Here is a 20,521-nt window from a genome sequence, read left to right as displayed (position 1 = left end):
TCATAAAAATACAATCATACATTAAGTAATCCTCTGTGTCTGCCTTCTTTCACTTGGCATATTGCTTCTGAAATTCATCCAAGCTTTTAATGTACCAACTTATCCCTTCTTATAGTTGAATATAATATTCCACTGTATGAATTTATCACAATCTGTTTACTCATTCAACACCACCAGGGATTGGATTGTTTCCAGTTTGGGACAACTATAAAGTTACTATGTACATGTAAGTACAAGCACCTGTATAGACATATGTTTATATTTTTCTTTGGTAAATCCTTAGAAGCAGGATTGTTGGATTTTTCCAGTAAGTGTACATTTAACTCCATAAGAAACTGCCAAACTGCTTTCCTGCCGGAAATATGTGAGATATAGGTGCTCCACATCTTTACCAACACTAAGTGTTGGTACTATCAACCTTTTAAATCTTAGCCATTCTAATAGATGCTCAGCAGCATCTCATCATGGCTTTAATCTGCATATTCTTAAAGATTAAAGATCTTGAAGGACTACCCTCGTGGTTCAGTGGCCAAGGTTCCATGCTCCCAATGCAGGGGCCCTGGGTTCAGTCCCTGGTCAGGGAACTAAGAATCCATCAGGCCGAAACTAAAACCCAGCACAGATAGATATATTTTTTTAATAATAATAAAGATGCTGAGCATTTTTTCATGTGCTTCCTATCCGTTCACATATCTTCTTTGGTGAAATGTCCACATTTCCCATTTTTAGTTGTGTTTACATTCTTACGTCATACGAGTTCTTCATATATGGTGGATTTAAGTCTTGTTATAAGATACATGTCTTACAAATATTTCCTCCCAAAGTGTTGCTTCATTTTCCTGATAGTGTCTTTCAAAGAGAAAAAGTGTTTGACTGTAATAAAGGTTTATCAACTTTTTTTCTTTTGCAATTCCAGCTTTGCACATTTAAAGAAAATCTTACCTAACCCGAAGTTACCAAGATTTTCTCCTATGCTTTCCTTTAGAGTGGTACAGTTTTAGCACTTACATTTGTAATCTATTTTGAACTGCATCTGGTGTGAAGGAGCTCAAAGAATGTTACCCCAAGATATGCCACCTTGGCATACTGATTATTTTGAGTAAAAGGCATTTGGGAAACAATAGGTATAAGAAGGGCACTCTGACCCTCCTTTTCTTCCTGAAAGCAGGAGATGCAACCCCCATATGAAAGGTACCCTCCCTGTGCCAGGAGGAAGGAAGACATCCTGATCACCAGAAACGGGGAATTTGGGGCCAATCTGTGTGTGCTAAGTCACTTCAGTCATATCTGACTCTCTGCGACCCCATGGAGTGTAGCCCGTTAGGCACTTCTTCTGTCCGTGGGACTCTCCAGGCATGAATACTGGAGTGGGTTGCCATTTCCTTCTCCACTGGGGCCAATAAATCTGTACAAATAAGCCTTGTTTACTTCTTCACCATGTACTACTCCTAACCAAAAGTTCTTTGTCTTGTCAATTCTTTACAAATTTATTCTTTTCTTATCTAAAAGGGATGAAAGCTTCCTGCTCTGGTCATCCCTCACATCTTCATTCTCTTGTACAGACATCCATGTATCTGTAAAAATTTAATAAAATCTGTATATTCTTTTCCCATTGATCTGTCTTATGTCAGTGTGACTCTCAGACCAGCCAGAGAACCTAAGAGGATAGAGGATTTTTTCCTCCCTACAAGGGCAAAGTAAGAGCCAACAACCTTTTTTTTTTCCTTGCATATGGATATCCATTTGTTTCAGAGCCATCTGTTGAAAATGCTTTCTTCTCCCCAATGAATTATCCTGGGAGTTCAGAGCAAGTTTCAATCTAGTATTAATTTATCCCCACTGCTCAGGTGTAAACCTTCTGACTCATGGCAGACCTGTGTGAGCCTTGCTAACTATTCAAACTATTGTTTTCCTGTGACTCTTTCCCTGGTCTTGTGGAGTTTTACCTGTAACATTTACAGATCAATATTCTGGAAATTCCTCCAAGAAGAAAGCTGAATCAATCTTAGGCCAGTGGTTTTAAAATAATATGGCTAGTTGCTTTTCTGTACTGCCTTAAAGTGGTGCTATATAGCCTATGAGATAATATGCTGCCCCATGACTGCTTTCAAATGAAACTGCCAAGTGCATACTTAACACTCTTGCAGCAGGGCGGGTGAAGCGGGGACAGGAATGCTGGCTTCTGTGTTGCTCTGAAACCAAGAAAATCAACTTCCAAGTCAGAATCCTTTACGGGGAGCGCTCCCCCATAACCATTTCTCTCAGAGAAGGAGTTAACTTGCAGCTCCAGTTAATAAAAATTCCTGGGCGTGACAAGAGTGTTTCAACTTACGAACTCTGAAGGTTCTCTGGCCTGCCTGATCAGGCTCGTCCGGCCGCATGTGATTGTTTACAGCCTCCCAACTGTGAGAGGCACAGGATGTTTTAAAACTTTCTAAATACAGACTCTTTTGAGAAGTTAGAAGATCATTAGTATAGTATTAGTAGGTTGATTAGGAATTATATTGGTGAAGGGTTTTTTCATTTGTCGTGCCAATAATTACTGCTGATTCCCTGCCCTGGGTGTGACAAGGATGTCTCAGGTCAAACCTCTCTGCTGACAGACTAGCTTGTGTGACAGCCTCTCAGCCATAAACAGCACAGAGAGTTTGGAGTATTAGCATTGGGCTTTTTTCATTGATGAGTCAATGATTGCCATCAGGCCTCCATATCCTTAGGCACCTGGGAATACATTAATCAATGTATTTGGAATATAGAAAAGGAAAATAGTAGTTTTTTGATGTTAGCAATACTAGACTTTTGAGTGAATGAATCTTCTCTTTTGTTATAGATCACTGTACTTTGTTATAAATCACTGTGTCCTTGCTATGCAAAAATGTAACTTTATCACTATCTTAAGACTAAATAGATCTTAAGGGAAACATTGGTGAAGGGTTTACATTTGTTGAGCCAATATTTGCTGCTAAATCTCCATATTCCTGCGCTTATAATGAATATAACTAACATATAGGAGAAATAAGTATTAACCTTTAAGATTAATCATGTTAAACCTTAGGTTAAATAAATTCCTTTCTTGATTGTAACTCACTACACCCTCACCCTATAGGAATGCAACTTTATTTGGAGGGTGGCGCCTGATTTAAGAAAAAATCACCCCTGGAAAAATTAGTTTTCTGGTTAACTGACCGGTATCAGAAAGGGCCATAAAATGTCAGCAGACCTCATGGCTAAAAGATGATGAAACTCATAAGACCTTTGTATAATTTTATATGAAGCACCTGATTGTGACAAGGGTCAGGTCTGCTGACCCCCGCGTGACTCTGTATTCATCCTTATATAAGGTATATAAACAAACAAGGTATATAAGGTATATAAACCTTATAAAAGGTATATAAACAAACCTGAAAAATAAAGAAATGGGCTCAGTTTCTGGAAAGACTGATTCCCCCGTGTCGTTTCTTTCTCGCTCCCCGTTTTCCGAGCTGAATTCAGCCTCTTTTTCTACTACACTATCTGTTCCTAATCTTCCTCTATATCTGTAATTGAATAAGTTTTTTCCAGGACACTGACTCCATCCCCACCTTCGAATTACCCTGGATCCACCGGGGCTGGACCCCGGCAACAGGGCATCTGAGTTTAGGTAAAGGCTCTGTGGAACTACTCTCCGATGCTCAATGGAGCTCAGAAAAAACGCTGTGCAGTGGGCCACGTCCCCAGCACAGAGCTCTGACACCCCCAGAGGCTGCTCTGTCACGAGCTCACCACACTCCAGGCAGAGACAGTCTGTGTGTTACCTTCAGCTGCTCCAGGGCAAAAGATGAACCGTCTTGCTGTAAATTGTCAACAATCTGTTCCACAGTATTAGCTGAGAACCAACTATTAAAAAAAAGGAAACATATGACTTCAACAACATGCAAGCGATTTCTTCTTTCCATGATAGCAACGAATCTAAACATAGATTTCCCTTAAACCTTATTTCAAAAATGAAAAAATTTCCAACCTATACTACAGGATGATGAAATAAAATACTGCTTCTCTGGGTATGTTTGCAACCTACCTTCACTAATATGAATATAGCCTAAATTTTCTCTTCTGCTTTCTTGAATCTATTATATATACATAAATGATGTCTGAACTATAAAAAAACTGATGCTTCTAAAGTATAAAGATAGTTGCCTTATATTCCAGTGGTTTTTCCCTTCTCTTACGTTTCAGTCAGTCTGTCGGTCTCGCAAACACTGCACAAAACTTTTTGCTGATCAGTTTGATAAGCTCTTCAGAAAAGATGACTTCACGAAGATAACAGATAAGTTAATTGTTATTTTCTAGCCTCTCTTCCCCATTAAAGAAAAAGGAAGATGTTTTGTGATCAAATGAAACAACATGATAGATTACTTAAATATAATGAATTTATTTCCCCCTGAAAGAGTGGACACGAAGCCACTTTCAAAGGTAAGTGAAAATAAAAACACTATGTTACCTGATCTCAGAATTCGGTGCACTGGCAAACAGCACAATTACAGTGTCAGTAAATTCAGTTTAATATAGTCTTTCCAAAGGAACAGACATAATTGAGATCTCTCTTTAAGTACCTGTTTATTTTGTCCATGTGTTCCTCAAGTATAAAAGGCTTGTCTTGATCAATCTTTGACTGTTTGAAAAGAAAACCTTTAATTAATTTGAAGTAATACAAATCTTTGTAAAATCTTTAAAATCTTCACCATTTTAATGATATATTTTGAGGGAAATTATAACTTTCAGTCAAAATTACATCCAGTCTCATAAATAACTACCACTGTATGTTCAAAAGTCAGACTATGTATTATTCCAGACTAACACTTGATAAAAGTATCAACAGCAAAAAAAAAAGTTCTTGTATTTTTATTTGTAGGCAGTATACATGATGATGTCATCATCAAAGTGTATCAGTGAATTTAAGGATTGCAAGGGACCTGAGAAGTCATCCCGCCCCAATTTCTGATACAAAAATTCCTACCACATCTCTGATGTCCCCACAGCATTGACCTCCAGGGGAAAAAACACTACCTCAGAAAGGAACTCATGAGTGCATGAAAAACTATAATTAGGATTAAAAAAAAATCTGGACCAAAAATCCACGCTCTCCTGTTTATAGCGCTAGTTCTTGCACAGTGCAGTTTTGAGTCCCCTTACAATCCAAAGCTGCCTGTGTGCAAGTCCCAGTTTATTCTCCAAGTGTGGCACAGTACCTTAGCTGCAGGTGTGGCTGAATCACAGCACAGTACAACAAGGCTCTGCACACCCCTGCTTGTTTTGGAAACAATGCTTTATATAACAGGACTAACTGTTAGGGGAACCACACTGACTGGAACCGCCCACCCTGGCTAGGCACCACCGTAACCAAGTGTGTGAGATGTTTTAGGACAGGAGGTCCTAGTAAGGAACACAGAACTAATAAGTTACTACCAACCAGAAGAGTTCAGAAAAGATCAAAAGGAGGTGCCACGTGTGCTACCGTCTCCCAGAATCCTTCTCATTGGCATCCACTTTGGCTGAGCAATGTGTACCCCACCAGCAAGGACTCTGAATCAGAGAGACTGGCCAAAGACAACCCAGAAACTAGCCCCATACCATAAACCCAAGACTGCGAGCCGCGAGGCAGAGCCGCTCTGGGCTCCTTTACCCTACCGCTCTCTGTCCGGGCACCCCTTGCCACTAAAATCTCTTGCTTTGTCAGCACGTGTGTCTCCTTAGAAATTCATTTCTGAGTGTTAGACAAGAGCCCCCTCTCAGGCCCTGGAAGGGGTCCCCCTTCCTGCAGCAACTCTGGCTTAGTTTCGGGGCAGTCTTCTTATGCTACTGGTTTCCACTGAACAGTTAAGACTTTCTTTAAACTGGTGCCACTGTAGGCTACATTTCTCCCATCCTGTACTTATGAATTTGGTACCCTGGACTGAAATTCAATTAACTCTATTGTGACATTGTGATTTAAAATAAAAAACATGTATCTGGTCTTCACCCATATATTTGGCCATTTATTGCAGGCTCACAGTTCCGAAAACTCATGGAAATCCCTAAGTGGAGCATCTTTTGTTATAATATGTGATCTTTTGTCCTCAGTTCCTGAAATGAAGGTGAAATGGGTGTCTTCTGTTATTCACAAGCCCTTTTCAATCATACCTTTGTTTATGTTCCTGAGGAAAGCCCCCAGGTGCCAGGGGAACCAACCAAGGGAACTTTGAGTCTCATCCCTCACTGTCCACACTCTCCCACACCTCCCCCTTTTCCACCTCTAATGAAGGGAAAGAGGCTGGAAATTGAGTTTGATCACCAGTGGGCAATGATTTAATCAACTGTCCCTACGTAGTGAAGCCTCCGAAAAAACTGCAAAGGACGGGGTCTGGAAGGCTTCCCAGGTGATAAACACACAGGGAGAGTGGTTCACCCCAGCTTCATGGAGACAGGGCTTCTGGGCCTGGGGCCCTTCCGGAGCTCACCCAATGCATTTGTCCATTGAGCTGTGCATTCATATCCTTCATTGTGTGTTTTATAGTAAACCAATAAATGTTATGTGTGCCCCTGAGTTCTATGAGTCATTCTAGCAAATTATCAAAGCCGAGGAAAGAACACCAGTTTACTGCCAGCCAGTGAGAAGTACAGGTGACAACCTGAGACTTGTAACTGGAGTCTGAAGGGCAGCCCATCTTGTGGGACCAGGCCCGTGAGTGGTGTGATCTGATGGTAATCTCAGGTAGGTGCTGTTAGCACTGCAATGAGTCATAAGACACCCCGCTGGTGTTGTACAGAACCACCTAATACATGAAAGCAAACACATGTGGCGTCAGGCGTGTTGTGAACACGGCAGTAATGAGAGAATAAAGGAAACACACGGAATGCTTCCCCACATACCAATCAAATTTCATAGTTTTACTATTAAACATATTACTCTGAACTGGAAGCACTTTTTTTTTTCTTAGTTTCAAATCAATCTGATCAAAATGCCATCAACATTCTTATCCAAATAACTGGGAAAAAACCACTGAATAAGGCCAAGATGACTTTACTTACAGACCAACAGCTACAGACTTATCAGAACTCTCTGGTAAGGCCCTTCAGCCTCCACATACTATAATCCATCCCACATTTATCCAACTCGACAACATAAGGGACTGTCAAATGCTTTGACAAACTCCGATGAAACGCTCACATGCTTGCACGCATAGTCACAGCACTAAGTGTTCATGGCCCATGACTCTCTACTCATGGTTTTCAGTTCTGGGTGATTTTGGGGTGAGGGGGAACGATTTCTCTAAATATTTCCTGTCCTCTATTACACATTCCTGACAGTTACGATACTGGGCCTCCTGGAATAATCCTCTTTTCTCTTCATTTTTCATCGTATTATCCCCTTAGAGTTTTCCTCATCCACCAAGTTTAGTCTAATCGATTGTGGGTTTTTCTTCTCCCTTTCACTGTCATATTTTAAATATCTCTTTTATTCTTTAACTATTTCTCTTAGTAACAACTGTTCTTATTTCACAGATAAAATATTTTTCTCTTATCTGAAGATTAAAAAAAAAAAAAAAAACCACAGCCAAATCTATAATTGCTTCATTTCCTTCTCCTTGCACTGTCTACTCCCTTCGAGTACCTTTTTTTGGCCAATCTCTGTTTTTAAATGCCTGACAATCCTTGTTTTTCTGTGTGAGGTACTAAAATTTAGAAGCTTTGTAATGTCAATTGCAACGATAGAAGTGTCAATTATCTATACATTACGAGATGATCACACAAAGGCCCAAATGTTTCTTTCATTAGTGGGGTCCTCGAATGTCAATAGCTACACGTTTTCTTTTCCTTCTAATGAATTGCTTGGGAGTGGAATGGTGCTATGGACTAAATGTTTGTGTCCCCACAAAGCTCACATTGAAACCCTAACCCCAGTGTGATGGTATGTGAGGGGTGAGGCCTATGGGAGGTATCTAAGTCAAGAGGATGGAGCCCTCGAGATGGGATTAGTGCCCTCATACACAGAGCCCTGACGGAGATCACTTTCTCTCTCTGCTGTGTGAGGATACAGAACAGAAAAAGGGCCCTCACCAGGAACCTAATCAGCTGGCACCTTGACCGTGGACTTGCCAACCTCCAAAACCAGGAGAAACTTCTGTTGTTTAAGCCACAGGTCTACAGCAATTTTGTTATGGCTGCCCAAACTAAGATAGATGGTATGTAAGAATTCTAGGAGCCAACCAGGGAAAGAGGCCAGCATTCTTCCCATTTAATATGTTCTGCATCTTTTCAGTAGAACACCTCATCTACCTTGCCCTTAGCCAGTGAGGCCCTGTCAGAAGCCCTGGTACCTACAAAGAGTCTACAGCAAGAATTGGTTTGCTTACTGGCCTTCCCCATTGAAGGATAAGTAGCTGCCCTCATCCTTCCACTTTCAAGCTTCCAAAATAGTGACATCTCATAGCTGCCACTGTCTCCTCTTCTGTTCTACTTCTCTTTGTGGATTCCTGCCTTTTCTATTCCTTTATGATAATTTTAGTGGGGTTCAGGAGAGAGCATATATTCAATCTATTGATATCATTTTTAACTATTAGTCATGTCGCATGTTTATAGATTCTCAGTGCTCAAAAGAAAACTTAAGGTAGACTACATAAGCAATTAAAAGAAAACACTGCAATGTACTTCATTATTATATTCAGACAAATACCAAACTTTCCCTTTAGCAGCTCCACAAATAGCATCTATATTGAACCTACATTATAGAAAAGTCACAGTGTGTTGTAAAAGGCCCTTGCAAGGGCCAGTCACAAGGCTATGCCCTGAAATTCACCAGCAACGAGAAAACAAGCCATGTAGTTGCAGGTAAAGAAGTCATCTTCTCAGATGCCCATCCTAACAACTGTGAAACACTGACACTCCCATCAGGTTTTAAAGTAAATAAATACCAGTGGGTTTATTTATATTCACAAACTATAATATTCATCAACTTCTAATTTTTCAGTCACTTCCCCTTTCCCATGAATTAAAATTTGAGGTTAGAATACTGAAAAGATTACCTTTGCATGGTAAGTTTCTAAGACATCTGCAACATTTTCTTTTGAAGGAGATTTCAGGGCTAACAAATCTTCTTCTAACATGCCCAACTACAGGTGGAAAAAAAGGAAAACATTTAAAAACCCATAGAAACACAATTTTTTTTTAAAGAAATCTTATTCTTTAATAAAAATCCTTGTCTTAAAATTATGACACTCGCTTTTCAGCTGAGTCAATGAAGGCAGTTTTCACTGAAGCTGCAGGCACACACATTCCCACAAAGCAAATGCTGCCTTGCAAGGAATGGATAAAGATGAAAAAAAAAAAAAAACTGAAGAGGAGAAATAGAGACATTCATCTTTGTTTCCTTCTGGTTATTGAGCACTGCTACTGCAAACCAAAGATCTGAACTATAAATTTTACTTTAATCAATTTTAATTAAAAACTGCCACTTGTGACTAACAGTTACTGTAGTCAATGCACAGCTCTAGAATATAGCCACATTTAACTCTTGAACAGCTGTTAACATAACTGATGCCATCTTGCGCCCACACAGGTTCTTCTGCTCTTCCACCGACCCTACCAGGACTGTGCTGTGCAGTAACCCCTTCTCTATCAAGCACTCCGTAGTTAACAGACCTCACTTAATAATCATTGAGGCCAGGTGGTCTCCATGCTCTGTTAAGTCCCCAGACGATGATGAAGACTCTCGCTAACATATTCCCAGTGCCCAAGAGATGCCATGGAATTCATGTGTGTGTGCCAAGTTGCTCCAGTCATGTCTGACTCTTTGCGACCCCATGGACTGTAGCCCGTCAGACTCCTCTGTCCATGGAATTCTCCAGGCAAGAATACTGGAGTGGGTTAGCCATGCCCTCCAAGGGATCTTCCCAACCCAGGGATTGAACCCACGTCATACATCCCCTTCAATGGCAGGCAGGTTCTTTACCAGTAGCACCACCTGGGAAGCCCACCATGGAATGCCCCAGGCAAGAATACTAGAGTGGGTAGCCATTTCCTTCTCCAAGGGATCTTTCCAACCAAGGATAGGACCTGTGTCTCCTGCATGGCAAGCAGGTTCTTTACCACCTGAGCCACCAGGGAAGCCCAGAAATGAATTAACCATTCATAAATCCTGATCTAGGAATGCATGTCGTATTTCCAAGCACACACCTCCATACCCAAAGGTCAACTATAAAACCGTCCCAGTGGCTCCTCAGCTGTGAATGCTGCCAGATCACGGTCCGCCTGATCCCACCCTGAGAGTACGTTACCCTATAATAAACTGATCCAATGATTATATGGAGACACCTGCCTCATTTTTTTGGTCTCAAGATACTGTCCCAGTTTGGTGGGTACTTTTTGTTCCCTCTATCTTCCAACAGCTCTCCATCTATATCCCTCACATACCTATTCCTAAGCTCAGCCAAATGGACTTGTTACTGTTTCTAAAACAAAGCTAATGCTTTCCTACCCTATGGGCTTGCTCATTAAAGCTTCCTCTATCCAGAAAACCTTCTCCTGACTTAAGGCCCAGTTGACCTGTTAAGATTCAAGTTGAACTGCAACCTTTAAGAGGAAATTTTCAGTCCTTTTTTATAAGTAACCTCTTCCTCCTCTCAGTCCATTGAATCCTTTCTTTGTATTCTGTTTGCAGACTTATCATACTTTACTCTGTCACACGATATAGGTGATTTTTTATCTCTTTTACCTCTAGCTCCATTCTCAATGTATATTACTCATTTCTATTATCTGCTTCAGGCCCTGTAAATGGTAGCCTACGCACTGCAGATATTACTGGGCAGACTGACAAAAAAAGGAAGGGTTGTGGATCAGTTCTCCCCACCAGCCTTAACCAAATTCCACTATAATCAAGTGTCCCTCCAGAATAGAGTGCCCCTGTTTGCTCCCTATTACAGCTCGGGGAAGAATGAGACAGCCACCTACTCAATGTGACCGAAGATGCCCATAAAGATCTGAAAATTCAGGCAAATGTGATGAAAGGCCCTCATATCAGTGTTACAGAGACAACCTTCAACTTTGTATACTTTCATACATTTTAATAACATTCCCTCCCCTATCCCCTAACATCCTGCCCTCAAGACCAGAAATTTCTGGGAAGCTGACTTCCCACAGTTCTAGGAGTTGGGAGAGATTAGTCAATATATTCTACACACCCACGTGGTTCAGGCATTATACAGGCCAGTTGAATCAGACTGAGCTAAACTAGTTGAAGAATAAATCTCAAATCTCTTGCTGAGAATTCTGAGCCAAAACCAATTTGAACTGTGGTTTCTGTTACATGTAACACAACGAATTTCAACTGCTGTGGTAAAACTGCTGTCCTCACTTTGGAGATGGGAAAACTGGAGCTAAAGAGGCTAAATTCAAGCTAGATTTAAAACCAGACTGTCCATCTGCACATCCTTTGCCACTATGCTATCCTGTGCTAAGAAAACTGACCATGTGGCTTAAAAAAAAATTGTAAGACCAAGATAAGAAATATGGGTTCCTTACAACAAATACCCTTTTGGAAGAGTTTTTAAGATCATATTTTACAAACTTTTAAATGCACTGGGGAAACTAACAAGAGAACCTTTCAAAAAGATCTTTACAAAAGCCACTGTTATCATTCAGTCACTAAGTCGTGTCCAACTCTTTGAGACCCCATGGACTGCAGCTCACCAGACTTCCCTGTTCTTCACTATCTCTCAGAGTTGGTTCAAACTCATGTCCATTGAATGGTGATGCCATCCAACCATCTCTTCCTCTGTCACCCCCTTTTCCTCCTGCCTTCAATCTTTCCCAGCATCAGGATCTTTTCCAATGAGCTGGCTCTTCATATCAGGTGGCCAAAGTATTGGAGCTTCATCTTTAGCATTAGTCCTTCCAATGAATATTCAGGGTTGATTTCCTTTAGGACTGACTTGTTTGATCTCCTTGCTATCCAAGGGACTCTCAAGAGTCTTCTCCAGCACCACAGTTCAAAAGCATCAATTCTTCAGCATTCAGCCTTCTTCTTTTATAAATTCAGATTTTTATATATTAGACTTTCTTAAAATATTACTTTTTTTTTTTAAACACAGACTATAATTATTCATTAAAAGATACTCACTAGAGGTAGGCAAAACAGCCCTGGATCTAGATATAATTATCTCCATTTTGCATACGAGAAAACTGGGGATTGAAGAGCTTAAGCACCTTCTCCAAGGTCACACAGCTTTAAGGGCAGATGCAGGATTCAGACCCATGTTTGCCAAAAGCCTGTTATCCCAAACACTTATACCACCTCCCCATGCAATATGAGTTATTCCAACAACACAAAGTGCAGCCATCCAAGTAATTACCTTTTCAGAATCTACAAAGTGTGTAGCAATTCCTGCTGTGTACACATCTCTTCCTTTCAGTCTGAATCCTGTTAATGCAAGGAAGTACCCAAGTTTTCCTTGAAGTCGAGGCAAGAAATAACCTCCACCCACATCAGGGAATAGCCCTGTAAAAACAAAAAGAGATAATGATTCAAATGAAAGAGATAACTGCAGCTCTCTTACTTTGTATCAAAGAGCCATTCTTCTCTGGAGTCTGAATCTATATTAAAAATATTATTACTATACCATGGTACTATAACGCAACACATACAACACAACCAATATCACAAAAGACTTGCTATAAATTGTGCTAAATTAATTGGGATATCCTTCAAACTCTTCATGTTTCATTTCTATAGAAGACAATAAAGGATTTGATGACACAGTGTTTTACATGTAAGTACTTGATAAATATTACCTAAATTTCTTATCTCAACTACTACTTTTTAAGAATCTCCAACGTAGGTAAAGACTGAAAACAAATATTTCCTGTCCAAACAATTAGCACAGAAAAAAATGTAATCTGTGGCTATTATGTGATAAATTATTATTACCATTTAATTAATTTCTAAACAGTCAAATATCTAATATTCAAGGTACTTAAAGTGATGTGATAACCATTAGTTCGAGTAAATGAACAAGTTTATATCGAATCAACAGAACTAGTACCTATTCTTTTCTTAATCATGAATATTTTAAAAAATTCCCTTATTCTCTCTACTGGCAACAACTAAAAAACAGCAGATATGAAAATACTTGTCAATATACTACTTTTTGGTGTTTAAGAGCTTCCTAAACAAGTTTGACTCTCTAGGTTTAAAAGCTATCTATTTCAAAATCGCTTCAATTAATTAAGCTGAGATAAAAATACAAGCATTCAAATTCTTTCCAGGTCCACTTGCCAAAAAGTTCCTAGCATCAGTGCCATGTTACTGTAAATAGAAATCTCTCTTAACATCTCAAACAAAATAGGTCTGCAGTTGAATTCATAACCCTTGCCCACCCCCGCCAACACTGTCATCCAGGATCACCCACCCCAATTAAGGGTACAACTATCCAGACTCAAACCTCCTCCTGTACCACTCCCTTAACCCTCCATCAACAACTGTGATGTTGCTTCCTCCTCTAGACAGTTCTCTACACAACAGCCAGTGATCTTTTTAATAACACAAATCTTTTTTTAATGTTCTTGTCTGATTGAATTTTTAAAATTATCTTAATAACACAGATTTTGATGAGTCTTGCATTCTACTGCTTAAAAGTCTTCCATGACTGCCCATTTCTTTTAGGTTAAAACTAACACTTATCCGTCTTCAAGACCCCTTATCACTTTCTCAGTTACATCTCTTACCACTCACTCACTATACCCCAGGCACTTTGGTCATCTTTCTGTTCCTCAATGTTCATTCCTACTTACCCCTGAACTTCAGGAGCACTCTGTCCAAGCAAAAACACCTCTATCCAGAAGCACTTTCATCTGTTCCAGAGCCCCACATTCTCCCTTCACCCCTTGCCTCAGTGGCTGCTTCCTTCCAGTGCCTCTGCTGGCTTCACTTCCCTTGGGCCTGCACATGCTGCTGTACCTTAGCCTCATCTTAGACTATCCGCTCCCCACTACACACGTTTCCTTAGCTCTGACAGCTTTAGATAACACCAATGTGATGGACTGAACTGTATCCCAAATTGTGTCCCAAAATCTTAAGCTGAAGTCCTAGCCCCACAATGCGACAATTTGGAGAAGCGGACTCTAAAGAGGTAACTAAGATTAAAGAATGCTCAAACTACCGTACAATTGCACTCATCTCACATGCTAGTAAAGTAATGCTCAAAATTCTCCAAGCCAGGCTTCAGCAATACGTGAACCGTGAACTTCCAGATGTTCAAGCTGGTTTTAGAAAAGGCAGAGGAACCAGAGATCAAATTGCTAACATCCGCTGGATCATGGAAAAAGCAAGAGAGTTCCAGAAAAACATCTATTTCTGCTTTACTGACTATGTCAAAGCCTTTGACTATGTGGATCACAATAAACTGTGGAAAATTCTGAAAGAGATGGGAATACCAGACCACCTGACCGGCCTCTTGAGAACTCTGTATGCAGGTCAGGAAGCAACAGTTAGAACTGGACATGGAACCACAGACTGGTTCCAAATAGGAAAAGGTGTACATCAAGGCTGTATATTGTCACCCTGCTTATTTAACTTCTATGCAGAGTACATCATGAGAAATGCTGGGCTGGAAGAAGCACAAACTGGAATCAAGATTGGCGGGAGAAATATCAATAACCTCAGATATGCAGATGACACCACCCTTATGGCAGAAAGTAAAGAGGAATTAAAAAGCTTCTTGATGAAAGTAAAAGACAAGAGTGAAAAAGTTGGCTTAAAGCTCAACATTCAGAAAATTAAGATCACGGCATCTGGTCCCATCACTTCAAGGGAAATAGATGGGGAAACAGTGGAAACAGTGTCAGACTTTATTTTGGGGGGCTCTGAAATCACTGCAGATGGTGATTGCAGCCATGAGATTAAAAGACGCTTACTCCTTGGAAGGAAAGTTATGACCAACCTAGATAGCATATTCAAAAGCAGAGACATTACTTTGCCAACAAAGGTCCGTCTAGTCAAGGCTATGGTTTTTCCAGTAGTCATGTATGGATATGAGAGTTGGACTGTAAAGAAAGCTGAGTGCCGAAGAATTGATGCTTTTGAACTGTGGTGTTGGAGAAGACTCTTGAGAGTCCCTTGGCCTGCAAGGAGATCCAACCAGTCCATCCTAAAGGAGATCAGTCCTGGGTGTTCTTTGGAAGGAATGATGCTAAAGCTGAAACTCCAGTACTTTGGCCACCTCATGCGAAGAGCTGACTCATTAGAAAAGACTCTGATGCTGGGAGGGATTGGGGGCAGGAGGAGAAGGAGACGACAGAGGATGAGACGGCTGGATGGCATCACCGACTCGATGGATGTGAGTTTGAGTGAACTTTGGGAGATGGTGATGGACAGGGAGGCCTGGCGTGCTGCAATTCATGGGGTTGCAAAGAGTCAGACACGGCTGAGCGACTGAACTGAACTGAACTGAATTGAAGATTAAATGAGGTTTTAAGGGTGGGGCTTTATCTAATAGGACTGGTGTCTTTATAAGAAGAGGAAAGATTCCAAGCCAAAGGGCCATGAGAGGACACAGAGAGAGGCAGCTCTCTACAAGTCTAGGAGAGAGGCCTTGGGTGAAACCAAATCTGCCAATACTTTGATACAGGACTTCCTGCTTCCAGCGGGAAGAATAAGTGGGAGAAATAAATGTTGTTTAAGCTACCCAGTCTTGGTATTTTGCTATGGCAGCCCAATACAGAGCCAAGTCTATCTATCTAGTTATGGTTTTTTCTCCTGGATATGAACTCTCATATCTTCATTTAACCACACAGATAATAAACATCCCTGATGTAACACAGCAAACACAAGCCTTGAGTCACATTCCTCCAACCACACTGCTCCTTCTCTAGTGGCCTTATAGCCATCTAGCAGCACTAGCTAAATACCTTGGGGTTATTCCTGATTCACTACATCACAAGTTAACTCCAAAACATTTTCCACATATATCCTCTCTATTCCAACTTTACAGCTTCTTATCACTCCAAGCCTAAAATTATCTCTCTCTAGACTTGTGCTGCTCAATAGAATTTTCTCTGATGATAAAAATGTTCTGTAATCTATACTGCCACTAGATATGGCTATTAAACGCTTGAAACGTGGCTGGTGCAACTGAGGAACTGAATTTATTTAAATTAAAGTCATATGTGATTAGTGGCTACAGAATTAGATAACAGAGCTCTAGATTAATGTAATAACCTCCTAACAAGCCTCTCTGCCATTACTCTTGCACACATACAATCCATTTTCCTTAAAGCAGTCAGAATGGTATCAGAATGTATACCAGACCACATCACTCTCTGCTTTAAACTCTCCCACAGTTTCCCATAACATTTACGTTTAAATCCAAACTCTTCACCTGAGTGGCCTGTGTAGCTCTGGAAGAGCACAGTATATCACTCTGCCCCCGATTCAGACAGCAGATGCTATTTGGTTCCTTGAACAAATAAAGTAAGGCTTCATTCTTGCTTTAGACTAACTTTTCTTAATGCACAGTGTTCTGTTATAAAAGATATTAATATAGCTGCTTCCTGTCATTCAAATCTCAGCTTAAAGACATCTCTGTGGACAATTTCTTTAATCATCTAAGCTAAAATAGACCATTTGCTTATGACCTAAAACAAATCCTTTACGATTATACAGTGGAAGTAACAAATAGATTCAAGGGATTAGATCTGATAGACACAGTGTCTGAAGAACTATGGATGGAGGTTTGTGACCTTGTACAGGAGGCAGTGATCAAGATTATCCCCAAGAAAAAGAAATGCAAAAAGGTAAAATGGTTGTCTGAGGAGGCCTTACAAAAAGCTGAGAAAAGAAAAGATGCAAAAGGCAAAGAAGAGGAAAGATATATCCCAATATATAATGATATATTCTGAAGGCAAAGTTTCAAAGAATAGCAAGGAGAGATAAGAAGGCCTTCCTCAGTGATCAATGCAAAGAAATAGAGGAAAACAATACAATGGGAAAGACTAGAGATCTCTTCAAGAAAATTACAGATACCAAGGGAACATTTCATGCAAAGATGGCCACAATAAAGGACAGAAATGATTATGGGCCTAACAGAAGCAGAATAGAAGAGGTAACAAGAATACACAGAAGAACTATACAAAAAAGATCTTCACGACCGAGATAACCAGGATCACTCACCTAGAGCCAGACATCCTGGAATGTAAAGTCAAGTGGGCCTTATAAAGCATCACTACGAACAAAGCTAGTGGAGGTGATGGAATTCCAAATGAGCTATTTCAAATCCTAAAAGATGATGCTGTGAAAGTGCTGCACTCAATATGCCAGCAAATTTGGAAAACTCAGCAGTGGCCACAGGACTAGAAAAGGTCTGTTTTCATTCCAATCCCAAAGAAAGACAATTCCAAAAAATGCTCAAATTACCACACAATTCCACTCATCTCACACACTAGCAAAGTAATGCTCAAAATTCTCCAAGCCAAGGTTTCAACAGTACATGAGCTGTAAACTTCCAGATGTTCAAGCTGGATTTAGAAAAAGCAGGGTAACCAGAGATCAAATTGCCAACATTTGTTGGATCATCAAAAAAGCAAGAGAGTTCCAGAAAAACACCTACTTCTGCTTTATTGACTATGCCAAAGCCTTTGACTGTGTGGATCACAATAAACTGTGGAAAATTCTGAAAGAGATGGGAATACCAGACCACCTGACCTGCCTCTTGAGAAACCTGTATGCAGGTCAGGAAGCAACAGTTAGAACTGCACATGGAAAAATGGACTGGTTCCAAATAGGAAAAGGAGTACGTCATATTCTCACCCTGCTTATTTAACTTATATGCAGAGCACATCATGAGAAGTGCTGGGCTGTAGGAAGCACAAGCTGGAATCAAGATTGCCAAGAGAAATATCAATAACCTCAGATATGCAGATAACACCACCCTTATGGCAGAGAGTAAAGAAGAACTAAAGAGCCTCTTGATCAATGTGAAAGAGGAGAGGGAAAAACTTGGCTTAAAACTCAACATTCAGAAAATTGAGATCATGGCATATAGTCCCATCACTTTGCGGCAAATAGATGGGAAATACTGGAAGCAGTGAGAGACTTTATTTTCTTGGGCTCTTAAATTCACTGCAGATGGTGACTGCAGCCATGAAATTAAAAGACGCTTGCTCCTTGGAAGATATGTTATGACCAACCTAGACAGCACATTAAAAAGCAGAGACATTACTTTGCCAACAAAGGTCCATCTAGTCAATGCTATGGTTTTTCCATAGCTATGGTAGTCATGTATGGATGTGAGAGTTGGGCTATAAAGAATGCTGAGTGCTGAAAAACTGATGCTTTTGAACTGTGGTGTTGGAGAAGACTCGAGAATAACTTGGATTGCAAGGACATCCAACCAGTCCATCCTAAAGGAAATCAGTCCTGAATATTCATTGGAAGGACTCATGTTGAAGCTGAAACTCCAATACTTTGGCCCTCTGATGTGATGAACTGACTCATTTGAAAAGACCCTGATGCTGGAAAAGATTGAGGGCAGGAGGAGCAGGGGAAGACAGAAGATTCAGATGGTTGGATGGCATCACCAACTCTATGGACATGAGTTTGAGTAAGCTCTGGGAGCTGGTGATGGACAGGGGAGCCTGGCGTGCTGCAGTCTATGGCATGCTGCAAAGGGTCAGAGAGAATTCAGTGACTGAACTGAACTGAAGCTAAAATAGCCATCCAGGAGAATTACACTTTGAGTAAGATGGAGTAAGGGTGACAGAATTACTCTTTGCCTGAAATAAGCATAGAAAAACAACTGCAGTATATGAAATAAGTTTTCAACATACTGGACCACCAAGCAGTAAAGGAAAGTGATGTCTGAATATCTGAAAACAAATGAGGTAAACCCTACTTAAAAGCTTCCTTGGTGGCTCAGTAGTAAAGAACCCACCTGTTAATGCAGGAGACATGGGTTTGATCCCTGGGTCTGGAAGATCCCCTAGAGAAGGAAATGGTAACCCACTCCAGTATTCCTGCCTGGGAAATCCCATGGACAGAGGAGCCTGGCAGGCTATATAGTCTATGGGGTCTCAAAGAGTCAGACACAATGAAGAGACTAAACAACAAGCCCTACAAAAGCTCCATCTTAATGCCTGGAGAGACTGTCCAGGCCCAAAACAGTCCTAGATTTGAGGGGAATTAAGCTAAAAGTTCAGGGAGACAGAGGCAGAAAGAATTCCCAGAACAGAGTACCAGAGAGGAGAGAGCTGCACAGAGAGAAAACACTGGAGATCTGCAGAGTGTCTCCCCCTAAGTCCCCAGCTTGGTACTGACAAATACATGTGTTCAATGAAGAAACTGTAAGGTTAAGGAAAGAACCACAGGCAAGAATTACAGAGAACGGTACTGGGAACCTACACAGGGCTGAGAATAGTACCTGTTCCCACCAACCAGACCATGACAGCTCAGGATTCATGGAGGCACTGAGTAGAATCCAAAGAAGGGTCTTGCTTCTTAGTAGTAGGAAATAATTAGCCCTAGTCTGAGCACTGCTCCAATCCTACATTAAAAACAAACAAAAACAAAAAACCTAAAAGACTTGAACAAACTATTTCCAAGTAACTTAACCTCATTCCAGAAGCAAAGTAAAGAACATTTACAAGAATGCAGATCTTCCTCAACTTACACTGGGGTTGTGTGTAAGGGTTACATTCTGATAAATCCATCATAAATTGAAAATACCATAAGCCAACCCACTTAATATACCTCATCTATCAAAAAATCATAGCTTAGCCTAGCCTACCTTAAATGTGCTCAGAACACTTACATTAGCCTACAGTTGAGCAAAATCATCTAACACAAGGCTTATTTTATAATAAAATATTGAATATCTCAGAGGATAAGATGGCTGGATGGCATCACCGACTCGATGCACGTCAGTTTGGGTGAACTCCAGGATTTGGTGATGGACAGGGAGGCCTGGTGTACTGTGATTCATGGGTCGCAAAGAGTTGGACATGTCTGAGCAACTGAACTGAACTGATTGAATATCTCATATAATTTTATTGAATATTACACTGAAAGTGAAAAAAATGGTTCTAAGTACCAGATATTTATCTTAGTGATTAGATGACTGCCTAAGAGGTATGGTCCACTGCTACTGCCCAGCATCACAAAAGTATGCAACCAGATATGGCCAGCCAAGGAAAAGGTCAAAATTCAAAGAACAGTTTCTACTACATGTATATTGCTTTTGCACCATTGTAAAGTCATAAGTCAGACCATCATAAGTTAGGAATCATCTATACAAAAGTAGCCAGCACCCAACAAAATAAAGCTTACAATGTCCAGAATCCAATAAAAAAATAACAGGTATCTAAAACTAGGAAGATGTTACCCATAATGACATGATATAACAATCAAAATTGACTCAGAACTGACAGAGAATTAGCAAACAAGGAGATCAACACAGTTATAATATACATATACCTTATGTTCAAAAAGCTAAAAACAAAAAAGATATTTTTAAAAAAT

General features: G+C 40.3%; 1 protein-coding gene across 4 annotated transcripts in view; it reads right to left on the bottom strand.

Moving 5' to 3' along the window:
• Window positions 1–20,521, bottom strand: part of HIBCH (3-hydroxyisobutyryl-CoA hydrolase) — a 107,429-nt gene that overhangs the window by 11,390 nt on the left and 75,518 nt on the right. For all 4 annotated transcript variants that reach the window (XM_052635468.1, XM_052635471.1, XM_052635470.1 and 1 more), the window contains exons 8-11: window positions 12,366–12,511; window positions 9,042–9,128; window positions 4,593–4,651; window positions 3,795–3,876 (exon numbers count right to left, since the gene is read on the bottom strand). In XM_052635468.1, coding sequence (XP_052491428.1) covers window positions 3,795–3,876; window positions 4,593–4,651; window positions 9,042–9,128; window positions 12,366–12,511 — 374 coding nt within the window. The remainder of the gene's footprint in view (window positions 1–3,794; window positions 3,877–4,592; window positions 4,652–9,041; window positions 9,129–12,365; window positions 12,512–20,521) is intronic.

The sequence above is a fragment of the Budorcas taxicolor genome, chromosome 2 (genome assembly GCF_023091745.1).
Source record: "Budorcas taxicolor isolate Tak-1 chromosome 2, Takin1.1, whole genome shotgun sequence".
Classification (NCBI taxonomy): Eukaryota; Metazoa; Chordata; class Mammalia; order Artiodactyla; family Bovidae; genus Budorcas; species Budorcas taxicolor.
The sequence above is the reverse complement of the archived record's forward strand: the minus strand, read 5'-3'. Positions and strand labels throughout refer to the sequence as shown.